The 18,559-nt window shown below is 40.9% G+C and overlaps 3 protein-coding genes across 4 annotated transcripts in view; 2 read left to right on the plus strand and 1 right to left on the minus strand.

Annotated features, from left to right (window-relative positions):
• The first annotated feature begins 1,428 nt into the window (after window positions 1-1,428).
• On the plus strand, window positions 1,429-6,355 carry PLA2G12A (phospholipase A2 group XIIA). 2 transcript variants are annotated; one of them, XM_035559751.2, is made up of 4 exons: window positions 1,429-1,713; window positions 2,386-2,462; window positions 3,573-3,738; window positions 4,787-6,355. In XM_035559751.2, the coding sequence occupies exons 1-4, from the start codon at window positions 1,506-1,508 to the stop codon at window positions 4,903-4,905; spliced, it is 570 nt and encodes a 189-aa protein (XP_035415644.1). In that variant the 5' UTR covers window positions 1,429-1,505; the 3' UTR covers window positions 4,906-6,355. The 2 variants fall into 2 exon arrangements, with proteins under 2 accessions (XP_035415644.1, XP_050566558.1); XM_050710601.1 differs by lacking the exon at window positions 4,787-6,355 and adding an exon at window positions 4,222-4,754.
• Window positions 6,356-8,352: 1,997 nt separating this feature from the next.
• Window positions 8,353-17,949, plus strand: CASP6 (caspase 6). Its single transcript, XM_035559362.2, has 8 exons — window positions 8,353-8,598; window positions 10,406-10,447; window positions 11,186-11,228; window positions 12,628-12,774; window positions 13,175-13,251; window positions 13,695-13,870; window positions 15,628-15,784; window positions 16,419-17,949. Exons 1-8 carry the CDS (start codon window positions 8,568-8,570, stop codon window positions 16,655-16,657), a joined length of 912 nt encoding a protein of 303 aa, XP_035415255.1. The 5' UTR covers window positions 8,353-8,567; the 3' UTR covers window positions 16,658-17,949.
• A 395-nt stretch (window positions 17,950-18,344) lies between these two features.
• The window catches only part of MCUB (mitochondrial calcium uniporter dominant negative subunit beta), a 39,277-nt gene continuing 39,062 nt past the window's right edge, over window positions 18,345-18,559 (minus strand). Inside the window, exon 8 of the mRNA XM_035559161.1 lies at window positions 18,345-18,547. Within this exon, the coding sequence (XP_035415054.1) occupies window positions 18,470-18,547 (78 nt within the window). The 3' untranslated portion in view covers window positions 18,345-18,469. The remainder of the gene's footprint in view (window positions 18,548-18,559) is intronic.

Here is an 18,559-nt window from a genome sequence, read left to right on the forward strand (position 1 = left end):
ATAGATTTAATCCTACACAAACAAGTCACAGACCTTAACTTAAAATGAATACTCTCAGCCAGAAAAAAGAGTTTCTCAAATTAGCACAAGCTTCCTACAGCAATATACAGAAGCATGAAACAATAATGTGAAAAAAAAAAAAAAAAAACAAACAAAAAAACCACCAAACCACATCCTTACAAGGGCCAGATCCTGTACTATGCAGTCAGGGGGAATTGTGCCTCTGCATTAACTGACACGGAAGCTGAGACATTCAGCAAGGGTTATCCACAAAAGAATTATGCAGTCAACCAGAAGAGACACTAGCACTGTGCTCTTAAAAGGGCCAGAATTCGGTTTTTGGATTGGTACTTTCAACACAGAACTGTTAAATGACTTCAGGACTATCTCAGTCCTGTCAAACCGCTCAAGAGTTTTATAACATACTTCACTGGATTCTAATTTACAAGAGTTTTAATACTTATTTTACTTTATCTCTCAATGAATTATCCCATTGAATCAATAGCATTTGTTCACACAAGTTGTTGACGGGGGAGGGAGGTGCTTTTTGTGTGTTTTGTTGCATTTTTTGCTGCCGGTGGTTATGTTTTTTAATAATTCACCACTGTCTGCTTCAGACAGAAGTTTTACGTTTTCCCTGACTTTTCTTTATCTTCCACTGTCTCATAGAAAAATCAGCACAAATTTATCAAGTAAGGACCCTGTCAATCACCAATAGCTGAAGTTAAGGGTATGAATTACTTCTCTTATCTGCCCCTAACAAAGCTTCCTATTTAGGAAAGCATTTAAGCATATTCCTTCCTTGGAAATACTTTGCTGAACCAGGGTCTTTATGAAGTAATCATAGGGAAAGGCTGTTTTCAGGACAGGTGTAGGAAGAGCTCCCTCTTTTGTTTGACTTAGCATACGTCAACTTTTTCCACCTATTTCTTCAGTTAACTCTGATTAATACTAAATGCAGAGGGTGCGAAGAAAAAACAGTATTTACCGTGTTATCTTCCCACTCTGTCTATCTGGAGTGTTTTCTCTCCATCTGTTTTTCACCACAGTTACTTTTCTCCTGAGATCCTGATGCTAGCACGCTCGGGGCAATCCCATGCACCTTAAAACAAAGATTTCATTACAAAAACTAAGCCAGCTCCCATACAGCTCCACTTCACCCCCTCTAAGGAGCATGTAGGATTTAAATATATATAGATAGGCATGGGTATGGTCTGGGAGGTTTAGCAAGCGGGCTCATTTTGGTCGCTTTTCTGCAGCCACAGACCCCACATACCCAGCGCTCAGCACTGAGGCACGATCACCCCCTACCCCGACACCCCGCTCCTCCAGCGGCCCCCTCAGGTTTTGGGGCGTCCCCTCAGATTTAGGGGCGTCCCCTCAGCTTTGGGGTCGCCGCCTCAAGCTTGGCGGCACCTCCCCGGAGGCGGGCTCGGGGCGGCGCCCGGCGGGCCGATGGCGGCGGGCAGGCGGAGGGGGCTCAAGGCGAGCGGCCGGCCCCGGGCATGGCCGGCGCCTTGCTGCTGCCGCTGCTGCTGCCGCTGCTGGCCTGCGCCTGGCTGGGTGCGAGCCAGGAGGCGCCTCGGACCCCCGACTGGCGGCTGACGCTGAAGACGATCCGCAACGGGGTGCACAAGATCGACGTGTACCTCAACGCCGCCCTCGACCTGCTGGGCGGCGAGGACGGGCTGTGCCACTACAAGTGCAGCGACGGTGAGGGGGCCGCCGCGGGGAAGGAGGGAAATGGCCGCCCGGGCCAGGCTCCTTGGTGGTGCCTGGAAGCGCCGGGCCGCGGCCGTGCCCTTGCCTTGTTGTTGCGAGGTAGCGAAAGGAGGTGAAGGGTCGCCTCCCAGATCCGGATTCGGATCTGGATTGGGTCGGGACGCGAGGTCTGCTCCCTGGCGGGGGGACGGGGCTTCAGCGGGCTCTGGAGGTGTAAACGCCCGGGTGGTGAGGGTTGTTGTTGGATCCGTTTCGTTCCGTGTGTTTTTCGTTTAACCCTTAGGATTGTCGGCATACTGGCTGTGTACAAAGCATGGAGCACTTTAAAGTTCATTAGTACTTCAAAGAGCCATTCCTTTTAAATATAATCCTGTGTATTGCGTACAAGTCATGCATCGATTGTAGTGACTCAAGACTTTTTTTTTTTTTAATATAGAAACTAAAGTGAATACTTGCTCAGGTGTCTTATCCCCCCTTGTTGACAAAGTACTTAGTGCTCCTAAGCTGTAATTTGGAAAGACTTGGTGATATTCAGGTGCTTGAATACATGCTTATGCCAAAAATACAGCCGTCTCAAGCCCAGCAAATGGCTTTGGTGAGTTTTGACGGTACTAAAATTCTGTGGAAAAATATATTTGAGGTATTATAAATTGCCTTTTACAGGATCAAAGCCCTTTCCTCGCTACGGGTATAAACCGTCACCACCAAATGGCTGTGGATCCCCTCTATTTGGGGTTCAGGTAAGTCCATTTTGGGGTTTCTTTGTGCGTGTGGATTTTCATATGTGGAATTTCCTCGATGCGGGTGTTTTCTTCCTCCCATATTCTAAGGATGAGACATCACCCATGTACTAAATCCCTGCCTTTATCAGCTCCAGCACGTGCTTTGGTAACAACACGTGGGAAATACTAGTATTATAAATGAACAAAATGTAAATATTTTCATCAGCATCATAAATATTACAGGGATAAAATAGTGATGATGATTAACTTCTAATCTTTTAACCAAAAATGTTTCATTCTCACAGTCTTAAAAGCACTGAACAACTGAACAGTAGCCCTGTGAGAGTGGAGGTTTTGGCTCCCACCTTACCAACGCTAATCCATTTTCCTTTAAAGAAAATATGGGTTGTCTTATGTACTGGGTCTGACCGGGACGGAGCTAACTTTCTTCATAGCAGCCTGCATCATGCTGTGTTTGGGATTTGGGACTAAAACAGTGTCGATAGGTAACACACCACTGGTTCTGTCTATTGCTGAGCAATGCTTGCACAGCGTTATAGCTTTCTCTTTTTTCCCCAGCTCTGCCCAGCAAGCAGGCTGGGGCTGGGCAGGAAGCTGGGAGGGGACACAGCCAGGACAGCTGACTCAGAGAAGGGATATTCCATACCGTATAGCATCGTGGTTAGCAGTAAAACTGGCGTAGTGGAAAAAGAAGGGAGCAAGAGGAAGGAGTTACCTTCCAAGGTGGCTGTTGCTCTGGAACATGCTAGGCATCAGTCTGCTTTGTTTTTTTTCCCTCTTTTGGTCACCTATTAAACTTTTATCGAGAACTATGTGTTGTCTTGCCTTTGCATCTCCTATTCTCTCCCCTGTCCTGTGAGGGGGCAGAGGTTGAGCAGGCAGCTGTGTAAGTGTTTGGCTGCTGGCCGGGGTCAAGCCAGCACAGCTTACTAGTGGTGAACAGCAAACTACAGAGATAACTGAATGACAGCTGGATTGATTGCATTAGTTCTTAATTTCTAACTTTTGTATTCTGTCATATTCATAGACTGTATCTTTCTTATGTAATATCTCAAGATTCCAATCTTAATTGTACCACCAATGGTGTGGGGGGGATTTTCTTCACAGTTTGACATTGGGATCCCTTCGATGACAAAGTGCTGCAATCACCACGACAGATGTTACGATACTTGTGGCAATAAAAAAAATGACTGTGATGAGCAATTTCAGTCCTGCCTCTCCAAAATTTGCAGAGATGTGCAGAAAACACTTGGAATATCAGAGAGCGTACAGGGTAAGCTTGAAAAATGCCTTTGTTTTTCCGACTTTAACTGAGCTTGTTTGGCAAAGAATCTTTGTGCAGCACAGTAATGCCACATTTTCTTAAGCTGAAGCTATTGCTGAAAGATGCCTTGTTCGATCCCTCTGTCATGCAGCCCAGACACTCGTACAGCTGAGCAATGACACAGCATAGGAAAATGATCAGGGCTAAAATGGGGAAAAAATAATGATTCCCTTGTAGGAGTACCTAGACGGGAATACAACCTGATCAAAACATACATATCACTGTAACTGTTGCATTTGCTGTAGTGTAGCTCAATATTCACTGTTTTGCTGGCTGAGTTCTAAATGTCTACTGCATGTCATTGCTAGTAAACAGTAGGACAATACTGAATTGTTTCCTTTTATGAAATAAGATACTAGAATAATATATTGTTATAGTGGAAGCAGTTAATGCTGTCCCTTAGTACATACATTTTAGGTTTTTCCTGAACAGCCCATAATCCTATGATTGGATTCCTTCTGATTGTTGGCCTGCATCTGATCAATGCATGACATAACCACACTTAACTTGGACAATGGCACTTTTACAGTAAGTAGTCCCACCGAGAACAATCAGTTTTTAGAACAAGCCTCTGTTTGAACTTCTCAGATCCACACAACTGCAGAGAAGTCATCATGTTAGTGCTTTGTGTCAAAACTGATGAATATTTGCTCAATTCTGTTGAGTTGCTGTTAAAGGTAGCAACCTTTGCATAAATAGGGATGCAAAAAGCGAAGGATAAAACAGTTCTCTTATCTTGCCAGAACTAAGTGATGTTTCTAACACTGATAACATACCATATTCAATGAACTTTCTTGTTTGTTTTCATTGGCATAAGTAATATCTTCATTCACAACGTTAATGATTCTGTATTGGTTCAGTCTTTGGTTTGACAGTCTGTTTGCTATGCCCAGAGCAGATTGCTTTTTAAAATCCTTCTCAGTTTACCAGAGTCATGTCTAGTAGTTTCACATCCCATCTAAAGAGTACTTCTCACTTAACTTCTCTTTGCTTGCAGCTTGTGAATCAACTGTCCAGCTGTTGTTTGATGCAGTTATACATTTAGGATGTAAGCCATACCTGGACAGCCAGAGAGCTGCCTGTATGTGTCGGTATGAGGATAAGACAGATCTCTGAAAGATATGGACATCTTACAGTTCAGAATGAAGTAAAAGACTCAACTGGAATGAAGCAAGACTTTGGCTAAAGCTTTACACTTTCCAGAAAGTAATATATTAAATGCGGATGTGAATAACTGGTTTGAAAGTTACTGTGATATTCTTCCTCGTGTTTAAAAAAAAGAAAAAAAAAAGTATCACGTCTTCGTTATCTTTCCCTTTACACTAGAAGTGTGGAAACTGAAATTAGATTCCTTTGGTGGACATACACTGAGGGTATGCTATTGTAAAACACCAGTGCTATTTTAAATTAAAACAAAAATGCACAGTGAGGAAATCAGAGACACAGAAGAGTTGAATTCTCAGGTGACTTTTAATGTAGGTCAAATGTTAGGTTTCCTAGCAGTTGATGCTTCTGATAAGATCTATCAGGAAAGAGTGTTTTGTGTGAGTTAATATGGCATCTTGCATAGCCAATACTTTCATGCTTTTGGTACAACTGCCTTCAGTTCTTTCCGATGTATTCTGTCCTGTGGGTTTGTTTTAAAACAAAATAAAACAAAAAAAAGCCCTAAGCAAGGGTATATATCTGCACTATATATTTCTACCTGATTCTGTATCAAACTTACTTTTGCAGCACTTTTCAGATCAAGTAAGTTGATCCTTCTAAGGCTTGACTGCTAAAATGAACAGTTTGCAACCTAAGGATATACTTCTGATTTGAGAAACTGCTGGAATGTATTTGTAATGTTACATAATTTTAAAAACGATTCAAGTGTTTATTTTTCAAATAAAACGTGTTGTGTATTATATGCATAGAAAGGATATATTGTTCAAAGAGGTTGATTTATATTTGTTTTGTGGCACCACTTGGTTACTGTGTTCATCTTTGCTTTCATTTAGTCAGTTCTGATTGAAAACTAGAAGAAGGTTCCAAGGATAGGGTCAGCATGTCCAATAAACCTTTTTATTTAAAATGCCTGCTGTGACACTAGCAGAAATTTGAGCTTGTATTTCTGTCGTGCATTCCCATGACATCTGTGAGGCTGACAAACATCTGAGCCTTTATTTCTGTCATCGATTTCTTCTGTGATGTCTCTAGCTGAAATCATCAGATGTCTGTATTATATGGGATTTGTCCTCCGTCCTGATCTTTTGTTGCTAATCTCCAGTTGTCAGACCTCAGTTAACTTTTGCATTAGATCCTGTCCTGCTGCTCTGTTTTGCCTTAGAAATCCACTGAAGATGACTGAAAATCAAGATACTGCATCGGTGAACGGGGAGCAGAGACTGTGTAGAAAGCCTAAAATTTACCTGACTCGTGGATTTTGATTTCTCTCTGGAAGTGCTTTTATATGTTTTTGCTTTACCGATTGTTTGTGGCGTTTTTGTTTTTCACTAGAGCTTACTGTACATGATGCAATATAAGTGCCTCAGAATAAAGTTCCTGCTGAAGTTCTTTGGCCATACTTTCGTGTTTGTGACTACTAAGTAACGCTGCAAGAGACATACTACTGCCGAGTTTTATAAAACTGCGTTTGAAGAACTTGTGGTTCCTCTGAATTCGGTGAAATTTATTTTGTCATAGAATTGAAATGACTCTGAATTACCCTCATTGCTTAAAATTAAAACTATGATGCATTATCACAGTGAGTGTAGAATAATATCACAGTTCGACTAGGTAAGTCAGGTAAAAGTAAGCTTCAAATATGTGCTTATATAAATGAACATAGAAGAAAATTTTCACTGTTGGAAGGAGCTGGGCTTTGTTCCCTTCTGTATTAACCTGCAAATACATCATGAAAGTGTTTCATAGTTTCCCTCAAACTATTTATAATACTAAAAAGAGCCTTTACGTGGCTAGATAACAGGACAGATGACATGTTAATAGTTCTGATAATAAACCAAAGGAAGCATTTATATTTGAGAGAGCCTTTGCCAAAGTTTTGCCTGTAGGAGAAATCCTTGGTTATAGTTTCCTGCAAATTATATCAAACATATTACAGGCTACAATGCCAAAGGGAAACCTAGATATCACCCTCAGGATTACTCATGTTATTTAACAACTTTTATATATATATATTATATTGCAGTTTTGGCATTTGGCTCATTAGTGTGTGCTTTCATGTAGGCAATAGCACTATTTTTAAATGTCTCACTGATTTTTTTATTTTTTACAGGTTTTAATACGATTATGTCCCTCAGGCTATTTTGCTTGTCTGGATGACTTGAGCAGCAGTAGCATGTCCAAAATCAAACAGCTTTTTTCAATCTGCAGTTTTGATACATCCACAATGCTTTCTGAATAAATAAATAAATAAAAAATACCCACTTTGGGTGGAGCTACTGCAACAATCCAAGACTTTCTAAACATGTACGTGCAGGTATAACAAAAACACATTAAAATAAGCTGGAAATGCACACCAGAGTCAAACATTACCTCTGTCTTCCTATGTGTGCTCAAATTACTGGTGACTCAGCTGAACGCAATGGCTGACTGAATATGCTCTTAGCCACTAGCAAAACAAAGTGAAAAAAAAAATGTTTACTTAAAATGGGCTTCTTGAGATCTAAGCTAACTGCGGGACTAAGGAATATGGCTGACATGAATGCAAATTGCTGAACAGAGCTGTTTCGGAGCCCAAAATTTAGGCTCTCCGTTTGCTCCTTCATACAGAATTACTGCAGCTGGGGGCTTAGGGGCAGCTCTGGTGGGAGCTGAGAGGTCTGGGGGCTGCAGTTGGAAAAAGAAATGAATCTGCTTGCTAAGAGACTAAATGTTTTACAGCGTAAGAAAGATACTATTATAAAATAGCATCCTGTTTTCACTGAAGTATACACAAAACCATTTTAAACAATTTTATCTTGATCTAGCTGACTACAGCAGCTTGAGGATGACAGGTCCAAACAAGGGGAAAATAAGCAAAGGCAGTTAAAAATACCCGTAGCTCCGCCAAAAGGGAGACACCTTGTCTAAACCATGTTATTCACGGAATAAACCTGTGTAAAACAAGCCCGACACGGTAAAAATACCCCAAATCCCCCTTTAAAGCCACCTGTAGCAGCATTGATCTCTAGGAGCTTGTTCACACTTACACACCTCCTTTGGTGCCTGTAGCAGCACTGATCTACAGAAGCTTAAGCATACCCTAGGGCCACTGAAATTCAGACCCACAGCATTACAAATCTCCTAAGCTCTGCTACAGAAGGGTGGTTTTGTCCCCAAACCATCCCGGCTCTGTTACCACCCAGTGATGGTGCCCATAAGGAAGGAGCTGACAAGATGGGCGTTTGTGAAGGTACCCAGGCACGCTCTGTCAGCCCCTTGGCTCTCTTCTCAGCCAAGACCAAGGGCGATGTGCTGCACAAACTATCCGAGGTTACAAACCCACCTCCAGCCTAACCCCTCGGGGCTCCCGTCACGACTGGGCGCCCCGAGGAAGATGCAGGTCGGGCGCCTGAAGCCTCAAGGCGAAGGAAGCAGCCTGCGCCTTTAGGGGGACCCCTCGCACGGTCCTGAGGGCCTCCCCAGCGCCGAGGGGGACGCCTCAGCAGACGACAGGCTCCATCCCGAGGAAGCCATTCCTCCCGTTCACCTTCGGGGCGCCGGGGGCAGGCCGAAGGCTTCCCCTTCCTTCTCCCGCCCCGCGTCCTTCGGAGGCACCCAGCGGGCCGGCGGCCATGTCGGGCGCCGAGCGGCGGCGGGCGGCAGGTAGGAGGCGGAATGGCGACCGCCCGCTCCGGGGCCCAAAAGCGGCATCTGGGGGGGCCGGGGTGAGCCCCGGGCAGACCCCCGGAGACGAGGACGTGGGGACCAGGAGAGGGGCCCGGGCTGAGGGCAAACGGGACGGCAAATGCCGGGCTGGGGTACTGCTGGGAAGGGGCTTGTGAGACACTGCAGCTCACGTCTTCGCGGGGGAGGCGGCTCCTGTCCTGTCACCAAAGCACCACTTCGTTCAAAACATGGGCTACTGGAAGGGTAAAAAATTAAAGTAAAAGACTTACTGAGGGAAGCTTTCGGTTTCGGTGAGATGAGGCTTGTATTGAAAGGTTCCTGCCCGGACTGCTAGGGCTTGGGTGCTGAGCCCTGTGGCTGAAGCCAGGCGAGTTACAGCAGGATACCTGAAGGGCCAGGGCAGGTGAGAAAGGACAGGCAGCAGCAGATGGGGGTTGCACCCCTCAGGATGAAGGGCCCACGGTTCTCCTCTGGGTTTCCCCTTCTTTGAGAATACTCCACGCCTTCTAGGCGTTAAACAAAGGCACTAACGTTTCCCTGCACATAATAAAACCTTGCATTGGATGTTTTAAATTTGCAACCGTTGGCATTCTCCTTTTCATAGCAGGAGGCAAAGCTGACCTTGACAAAACATACTGTTTCTTCCTTAGCATTATTTTCAGTATGTTTTGGGTTCCCCAAGATGCCATTACGGGTGCTGTAGAGTCTTTGTGCCATGTGGCTGCCGGTACTTTCCAAGTGTATCTTTGAAATACTATGAGATTAAAATGTATCCAGGAAAACATGTTGTTAGATCCCAGGGTAAATTCAGTGCGTACCTGGTTTTGGATTCCTTTGAAACAGTCCACAAGATTTAAGACGAGTAGTCCCATTGAGAGCAAATAGTTTTTAGAAGGAGCCTGTGTGAGACAAGCAGAAAACTTTTCATAAACAACTATCTTTTTTTTCTTTCCTTTTTTTTTTTTATAGTAGTGTTTATTTGAATGAAGCTGCAATGCGACAGCAGCAATAAAAAGCTCAAGGCTAACCGACTAAACAGAACTAAAAGAACAAGTAAAATATCCTTCTCTAATTTCCTTTGGCCCAGGCATTCTGTGGTCTTTTTATGTCTATATGTCAGCATTTCTGTCTAAAAGTTTGACTGTAACATTTTTAAGGTCTGTTACGGTTTTTAGGGGTTCCCTCCCCCCTCTCTTTAAGTTGAGGGAAAAGCATCAGACAGATCTCAGGTACACAAGCAAAAATACGGTGTCAATTTAAACATACAGCTCTCTGGCTCATATTATAAACAAAACCACAGGCACAAGTACTGTTGCTACGTTTTATCTATACTTGTTTTCAGTATTTCTGTCATTAATCTGACCTACATGTTGTTTCAAGCAAACTGAAATAGCTCTTTATGCATTGGGTCACTGGTGATATTTATAAAACCCAACACTTGCAAGCATGATCAATATTTACAAATGGGAAGTTTACATGTAAATAGTAATGCTTAAAGTAAATAGTAATGCTGACTCGCTTTGAGCTGTCCCCCAGTCTCCTTTGCTACGGAGTTCAACACAGGGGCTTCTAAAGTCAGTTCTAGATTTCTGCAAGTTTTTTCTAACGTCTTTGTGAACTTTTCTTCTCTATCAGTGCATATGTATGTTAGTTCATTTTGCAAAAGACTTTAGTCAGATGCAAAAAACAGGGAAAAAACAAACAAGTATCGTGTATACAAAATAGTTTGTAATATATGCATGTGTGTTTGTGTGACCATGTCTTTTTTTTGTTCTAATTGCAGGCCATGTTCAGTTGGATAGCAGATCTACATTAACCACCACAGGTAAAAGATAGTATATAGCTTTCATAATGGGGTAGTTAGTCTCCAGTGGTAGTAGGAGGAGCTGTGATTTTATAGCCCACTGAGATGTTTAAGCAAAAGGATTAAATATTTTGGCCTAAACATCTGCAGGTCTTCAGTTTTACAGCCTCCCAACACGTGCATGTTCCCTGTTGTTTCCACAGTGTTACCTTTATGTGCATTCTTCTACTGGAGATACATATATCTATATATCTTAGCAGAAGAAAAGGTTGCATCTTTTCAGCTGTTGTTAGCTATATGTATGGTTATACTGCCTTCTGTGACTGATATGCTGCGTCCCAGCCTCAAAGAGAACACTCAGTTCTGTATCAGCAGCACCACTGAAACAAAACAAAACACAAACACAGTGTATTTTTAGATTATGTAAAATCCTAACTATTGGGCTTAGGAGACTGTTTAAATACAGCCAGGTAGCTACTTATATACAATCATAATCTCTGAATACATAGCTATACAGATACATAGCTAGATATAAAATATTCACATCTTGACCACCTAAAATTCAGACTGTTGGGGTCAGAATTTTAAGAACAGCCTCCAAAATTTTGGGGTACAAATGCTAATGAAGCTGTTAAACTGCATGCCTACTCAGCTGATGTGTGAATGAGCTTTTGGTTTACGCTAACAGCTAAACTTTATGGCTGGATGCACAGTTTAAAATTGTTTCTCTTAATGATTTTTTTTAAATCTCTCTAACAGACAGAAATCAGAACATCACCGAAGTAGATGCTCTTAATAAAAGGTAAAGTTCTGATGGCAATGATAGAGAAATGACCCACTGAAGTCAGTTGAAAGTTGCCTACTTTCTATTAAGAGTGTGAATGGATTATTCATTCAACCCCACCCATTTATAGAATATGTTCCTAGTTTTAACTACATGAGATGTAGAACTATTCTTGAATTCTGCTGCAGATCTTACTAAAGTTTTATTAACCAGCTGCTCATAATAGAATGGAGAGGTAGAAATACTTAATGAAACACTTCAGTCACTCTGCAGTGAAACAAAAGCATTTTGGAATAAACTGTGATCTTTAAGTAACTTCTGCAGGCAAGTGTTCTGAACTTCTTCCACAAATTGCACCAAAACTGAACATAGCAGGAAATAAACAGTAACATGCCAAATATTAAAGCTCTGCCTACAGACATTTCTAGGGCAGCATGACCTGGAGTGTCATTCTGTACACCTAGAACACTGGCCTTATCTGTTGCCAGGGCTATTGCCAGAAGTCCTTTAGCTTCTGTTCCCTGCACCACCGCCTCTTGTCAACAGAAGCAGCAAGATTGTATGCTTTGTCCCTCTAAATACATCCATGCCAAAGCTTGGAAAGGACCTTTTGGGTCCAGGTGTACAGTCCATAGCATGCTGTCACAGACCTCTATGTTATGTGTGCTCATAAAACAACAAAATCACTGAACGCTACTCCAAACTCTTATTTGTTGCCTTAATATTTAAAATTCCTCTACTTAGAAGCTGGGTTGATCATTTGTGCTTGTGCCAGCACTGTCTCTCAGCTTTACTGCTTTGTTGCTTAATTGTTAAACACTTAGATGAACAGTTGTATCATCTGAGCTTTCATTTTGGAAGGGTAAATAATACCAACTCATTCTCCTCTTGCAAACAGTGTGTATACCACCTCATCAGCCACTATACACTACATAGCCTATTGCTTATGATGCAGCACTCGCTTTATTTAGAACTTGAAGCAAACCTCACACAGTTAAAATTCCAAATAATTTAATATGCACCATTCAACTACGCTAAAATAATGTTTAGCTAAAAATATAGTGTGGAGAACTGGAGCCAAATCTGAAGGTCTTTTATATGGCTTACTGTGTTACTAATGAGACAGCCTCCTGAAAACTGTAAATGCAAATACATGGTAGATAAACTATTCAACACTACCTGATAGAGCCTTGAACCTACACAATGCGTGTTTTTACTGAACAGCTTAATGTGCCCAAGCTTCTCAAAAAGACCCAATGATTTAGTTTTTTTCTATAATATTACACATTTTGCATTTCTGAAATTGGATTCTCAAAGTCTCTGGTCAAGTTCAGAAGTCTCAGCCAGCAGGAATATGGGAAGGGAATTCAACTAGCCACTAACACTCATCAAGAAAATTTTCCATCCCTGGCAACAGACAAACATATGACCCTGCAGAGCAATACAAAATGAACCATCAAAGAAGAGGAGTTGCATTGATCTTCAATCATGAGCGCTTTTATTGGCAGTTAATGCTGCCAGAAAGACGTGGGACTTCTGCAGACAGAAACAATCTGAAACGCAGGTAAGAAACCTGGTTTCTCCACCAAAGCTTAAAAAAATAAACTTCAGAAATAAGCAGTTACCTAAATCTTATGTTTAAGAACAGAAGAAAATATTTCACAGACATAAGCACCTATGCAACCTTGGCAAAGAAAGACATAAAAAAGCTTCAAGGGACATTCCTCTTAGTTACAGAAACTGCTGGCACGTCCTGTGACTTGAGAGGGTCTTCATAGCAACTTTATGTACTACACCTGCACTGGACACCCGTTTAAGACCAACATCAAGTTTACTTTTTTTTCCCATAAATAATGCATAAACATGAATATTCATTCTCTCACAGTGAAAGCAATTGAGTTGGTAGGAACTGACATATAATTTGAGAAAAGGTTTTTACTAATGCTTATATGTTTTAACAACAGCTTGACAGACCTAGGATTTGAAGTCAGAGATTTTGATGACCTGAAAGCAGAAGATGTGCTGCAGAAAGTTCATGAAGGTAGGATACTATATATTGGTTATGTCTATTTGTAGCAGAATTTCTAGATATATTTTTCTTCCATTTACTGTGTTCATCTAGCTTAAAATACTTTTTGTGCACCAGTGGAATTGCTTAACATTAAAGGGACTTAAGTGTTAGACTGAAGATACTTTTATTGTAATGTAAGCAATCTTCTTTGGGAGAACCAACAAAGTTGCTAGGAGCTGAAAGTAGTTAACTTGCAGCTAGAAGTTAATAATGTTCTTTTTACTTTTAGTGGCATTACTCTTCAGCCACGTTTAATTATTTTACCTTCACATCTCTGCAGTATTACACTACCTGAAAATAGGGTTCGTTTGAAAAATGATTGATCTGAGATTAAATAATACGATACAAACGTGCCATGTTTTTTACACCTGAAGATCAGTTTCTAGTCATCTAAACACCACTTGATATTTCAGCCTCTCTGGATGACCACAGCGATGCTGACTGCTTTGTTTGCATATACTTGAGTCACGGTGAGAATGATCACGTTTATGCACATGATGGCCAAATCAAAATTGAGACAATCACAAACATGTTCAGGGGAGACAAGTGCCCGAGTCTGGTAGGAAAGCCGAAGATATTTATCATTCAGGTAAGGTTTCTGAATTCATTGGAGTTGACACTGACCTATGTCATCATCTTGTAATAGAGAAATCGTTTTTTTTCTGAAATAGTGTTTCCATAAGAGAAAGTTTCCTTTTTATTTTTTTTCATTCCATGACCAATACTCAGTGTCTCTGTAGAATTTAAAGAATCAATTTAAGGCTTTATTGGCTCAGAAATACTGCTGGCGTTAAGCAGTCAAATAAAACCCATACGTAATCTCCTGTTTTACTCCTTCATTCGAGGGATAGTGCAAGTTGGAAGGGATCTCAGGAGGTCTGTGGTCCAGCTTCCTGTATGCAGCAGTCAGCTATGGGGTCAAACAAAGTTACCTGGGGCTTCAGCCCGTCTTTATCCAGGTTACAACTAGCAAACTCAAATGAGAACCAGATTGTACTTCAGTTGTTTATAGAGTAATTCTAAGAATTACCTTTTTTCAAATGAAAGCTGACATAAGCACAAGACTGCTACGAAAATCACCATATCGATAATAATTTTTTTCATTAGGACTCATTTAGCTTTTTTTTTTTTTTTTTTAAATCTGGTGCCAAAGATGGAAAATATTTGCATATTTCCTATTACAAGTAGTACTTGGAAACATTTATAAAATATACTCATCAAAAAGCAAATTAACTTAGTTCAGTTCATAAACTGAGTTCTTTTACAGCAAAAAGAACGATCAGTATAATATTTACCTTTGGAAATCACAGAGAAAACAGCAAGGACAGAACTTCATCACTGTAAAGGAAAGAAAATTTTCACGTTCCTCTTATGTGATATCTCTTAACTAATACCTGTTACCTGCTTTGTACCTTTTAAGTGTGTTCTTACCTTCTTATTCTCCCTGTATAGCTTTTCTGCAACACTGATAATACCGGGTTAATTTACTGACGTCTCACCAAAAAAAATAATCCTGCAACTAACAACTAGAGAGTGTATAATGATGGCTGTGCTTCAGAGCATTTATTCAATACTTGTGCAGGCAAAAGGTTAAGTGAGGTGATCCTTTCTCTCTACCCAGCACCTGTGAGGCTGCATTCAGAGTCCTGTGTCCAGTTCTGGGCTCCACAGTATGTGAAAGAAAAGGACTTAGCGGAGCAAGTCTAGCACCGGGTTGTGAGGATGATTCGGGCACTGGAGGATATCTCTCATATGAGGAGAGGCTGAGATTGTTCAGCCTAAAGAAGAGAAGGTTCAGGGGGATCTTATCAATGTATATAAATACCTGATGGGAGGGAAGGAAGAAAAGGAAGCCAGACTCTTTTCAGCAGTGCACAGTGACAAAGCAAGAGGCAGTGGGCACAAAAAAATGCATAGAACCCCATCTCAACACAGGAACTTTTTTTTTTTTTTTTAAACTATGTGGGGTGGTCAAACAGCAGAAGATGTCACCCAGAGAGGTTGTAGAGCTTCCCTCCATCCCTGGAGATGCTCAGAAGCCAGCTGGGTATAGTCCTGTCCTGGACAACTTGCTTTAGCTGATCCTGCTTGAGCTAAGAGGCTTGGGTGAGATGAACTCAAGAGGTCCCACATCCAATCTCAATGATTCCGTGATCATCTCAGAGCTTTTAGTGGACTTCATCACCAAGATTTTAATTGATAGAGATCGAAATGGGTCATTATGGATCCCCATTCACGGTTAATGAGGAACACACTGAATAGGAGTCCCCTCTGCTTAAAGGCATCGTAGTAACAAAGGTGAGCTTCACAGAGGTGAGGGCAGAATTATCCTTCTCTCTCTAACAGGCATGTCGAGGTGATAAACATGACGATCCAGTTATTGTTCAGGATACAGTAGATGGCACAGAAGAAACCATTGTTAACGAGACTGAAGTGGACGCAGCTGGTGTCTACACCCTGCCTGCTGGTGCAGACTTTCTCATGTGCTATTCTGTGGCACAAGGTAAAGTTCTATTATTGAAGTATCAGACACACAGAGGTAAAATAACAAGTTTGAACACTTCCTCATTCTGCTGTCAAAATGAGTACAGTTCCAGGTCATCTGTTTTGCATGTCTGATAAGTGATGTCTTATCTGAGAAGGAGCCCCATATGTTAAGGAAAAAGTAAAAACAAACCATCAAAATTGCAGTTAATTTGCCAAGCAGAGGCGTTCTCATCATAATCTTGTTGCTGAGCTGTCTTCTGACAGCGTTTCCCTTTTCTCCAGGACTGTAGTACGCTGGTGCCTTATAAATTTCCCTGTACTACATGGCTCTCCTCCCCTGTCCACCACATATCTTTGTCCTCGGTCCCATCTGCTCTCTTGCAACTTGCAGATACAGTCCTGTGTACAATAAGCTACCTGTCCCTGAACCATACTCCACTTGGCTAAGCGCTATAAGTGATCTCAAGGACATTTCCTGTCTACAGTTTCTAGAAAAATTGCATAATTGACACGATAAGATTTACACCCGTTATTAATCTCAATGATTATACTTAATGGGTGAGGCTAGCAAGGAGTAACTCGTGAATGTTTATCGGGTGGCAATGGGTACTTACAACTGAATATCATTTTACGTTCCTGTTCTACAATAGGTTACTTTTCTCACCGTGAAACCATAAATGGCTCCTGGTACATTCAAGATTTGTGTGAGGCGCTGAGGAAGCATGGCTCTTCCTTGGAGTTCACAGAACTTCTTACTGTTGTTAACAGAAAAGTATCGCATCGCAAAGTGGATGTGTGCAAGGACATAAATGCTATAGGAAAAAAACAGATTCCTTGTTTTGCCTCAATGTTAACTAAAAAATTGTACTTTCATCCAAAATCTAAGTAGGTTATTATTTAACAATGACAGTTTTTAATACTGGCTGTAGAAGTGAGAAAAACACTATCTTAGATCAGGAGACAAATATTCTATACAATTATTTGCAAAAACACCAAGATCAAATCTTATAGTTGGTATATGCAATAGTTTCTAAATTCTCAAAGTGATTTTAAAGATAGTATTACAGCTCTGTTCCTCTCAGGGAAATTGGGAAAAGTCTGCTGGTGCAAGACTAGTAAAAGGTGCTTAGATTTCATTGAAATGGGTACTGTAGATAACTTTTAAAGAAAAAAGTAAGATTTTTGCTTGCTTGCTTTCTAATTATGGCACATTTTTACTATTTCCAAACGTTTTTAAATACTGCATTAGGTTAACTTTTCTTGCTCAAAGAGCACTGTTTACAAGGAATATATTTCTAAGACATCTTTTTAAATCTGTGTGCGGTCATATCTGCCTTCCAATTTTTACTGATTTATCGAGGATGATTTTTTAAGACTTTTTTTGTTTTAATTTTCTCTCAACACTAAAAGGGAACTTTATTCCTTGAGTGCAATTTAGTATTAATGCAAATAAAGTGCTTCTTCTGCTTGCACATCATTTACATTTGTGCTACAATTAAAGCTTGCTGGTGCTTTGCAAGGAGTAAAGCGAGCAGTAGTGAAGTTAGACCACGAATAGCTTGCTTACTTTGGGTACAAATACACTCCGTGGTGGTGAAAGCTCATCTTGTATAGATCTCAAAGCAAATCATTTATAGGGTCCAGGGTCGCTTATAACTCTGCTGGATATCTTTAGCAGCTCTGTAAATTACAACATGTACACACCTTTATACTTCAGGCCGTGGTGTTGGATCAGCCTCTGCCTCCCCTCGGCTCCAGAGCTCGGCTGTACACTGTCCTTTTGCATACAAAACTGACAGCACGTTTGTCACCATAGGATGTTTCAGGTTGCTGCAAGTGCAGCATCAGTAATTTCAATTCCATATGTAATAGAAGTACTTCCATATGTAATGGAAGCAAATTATTATTTTTTTAATTAGTTTTTACGTTATTGGTACACGTGCTTAACTCTGGGGGATGATGGAGAACTCAAGCTGAGCAAAGTGGCTTAATCCACTTTCCGGGGTATAAAATAATTGACTTACTGGCTCTGCTTTACTTAAGTCCTTCCGCATACTGTGTTCTGAATCACAGATATTTAGGCTTAATAGGGCTATTTAGAAGCTTTGTATAAATCATGTATGTGTGAATGTTTTGATAAGTCCTGTCAATAAAATGCAATAATAAAACAAATAATTTTACAGTAAATGAGTTTGATGTATGTTACTTTTCCAGCAATATTGACTAAAACAAACAGCTTACTTTGGATGCAAGTCTAACCTCCACCAGTGGTGTTAAACAAACAAAATCAGAGAACACAGCTAGTGAAAAGGAAACAGAAAGCAAATCAGTAATGCTTAATACAAGAGTTACTTATTTACTAAGCTAGCGCTGTGCTATAGTCATGGTCCTAAAGAGACAGCCCTCGTTCTAAAAACCATCCCTGTCATTTTTACCAGGAAGCAGAATACCTCCATTTTACTGAAGTGATTTGACAAATATCTGAAGAACTTTGCTTCAGCAACTTCCTTAAGGGACTGAAAACATAGAGCAAATAAAAACAAAGGAAAACAAAACAAAGCCATCAACTGACCAAATCATTTTTAGAGATATTTATTGTAATCTTCAAAACTATAGTGGTCAAAAATATCCAGTTTCTATAGGGTAACTAAATGTTCACATCAGGTTTGAAAGGACAATTCTAATGTATACCAAAACAACGTCAGTCCTTGTTAGTAATTTCCTGGATCGGAAGTCTCAGGTGCAGAGGTTGGCGTAGACGCCTCAGGGATTCTTCTGCCTGCAGCACGAG

The sequence above is a fragment of the Cygnus atratus genome, chromosome 4 (genome assembly GCF_013377495.2).
Source record: "Cygnus atratus isolate AKBS03 ecotype Queensland, Australia chromosome 4, CAtr_DNAZoo_HiC_assembly, whole genome shotgun sequence".
Classification (NCBI taxonomy): domain Eukaryota; kingdom Metazoa; phylum Chordata; class Aves; order Anseriformes; family Anatidae; genus Cygnus; species Cygnus atratus.

Bases quoted from the DNA above. Each gene is read 5' to 3' on its own strand.
- PLA2G12A (XM_035559751.2), top strand. From the start codon at position 1,506: ATGGCCGGCGCCTTGCTGCTGCCGCTGCTGCTGCCGCTGCTGGCCTGC. The intron at 1,714-2,385 runs GTGAGGGGGCCG...TGCCTTTTACAG, and splicing joins CCACTACAAGTGCAGCGACG to GATCAAAGCCCTTTCCTCGC. The intron at 3,739-4,786 runs GTAAGCTTGAAA...CTTTGCTTGCAG, and splicing joins AATATCAGAGAGCGTACAGG to CTTGTGAATCAACTGTCCAG.
- CASP6 (XM_035559362.2), top strand. From the start codon at position 8,568: ATGTCGGGCGCCGAGCGGCGGCGGGCGGCAG. The intron at 8,599-10,405 runs GTAGGAGGCGGA...TTCTAATTGCAG, and splicing joins CGAGCGGCGGCGGGCGGCAG to GCCATGTTCAGTTGGATAGC. The intron at 13,871-15,627 runs GTAAGGTTTCTG...TCTCTCTAACAG, and splicing joins CGAAGATATTTATCATTCAG to GCATGTCGAGGTGATAAACA.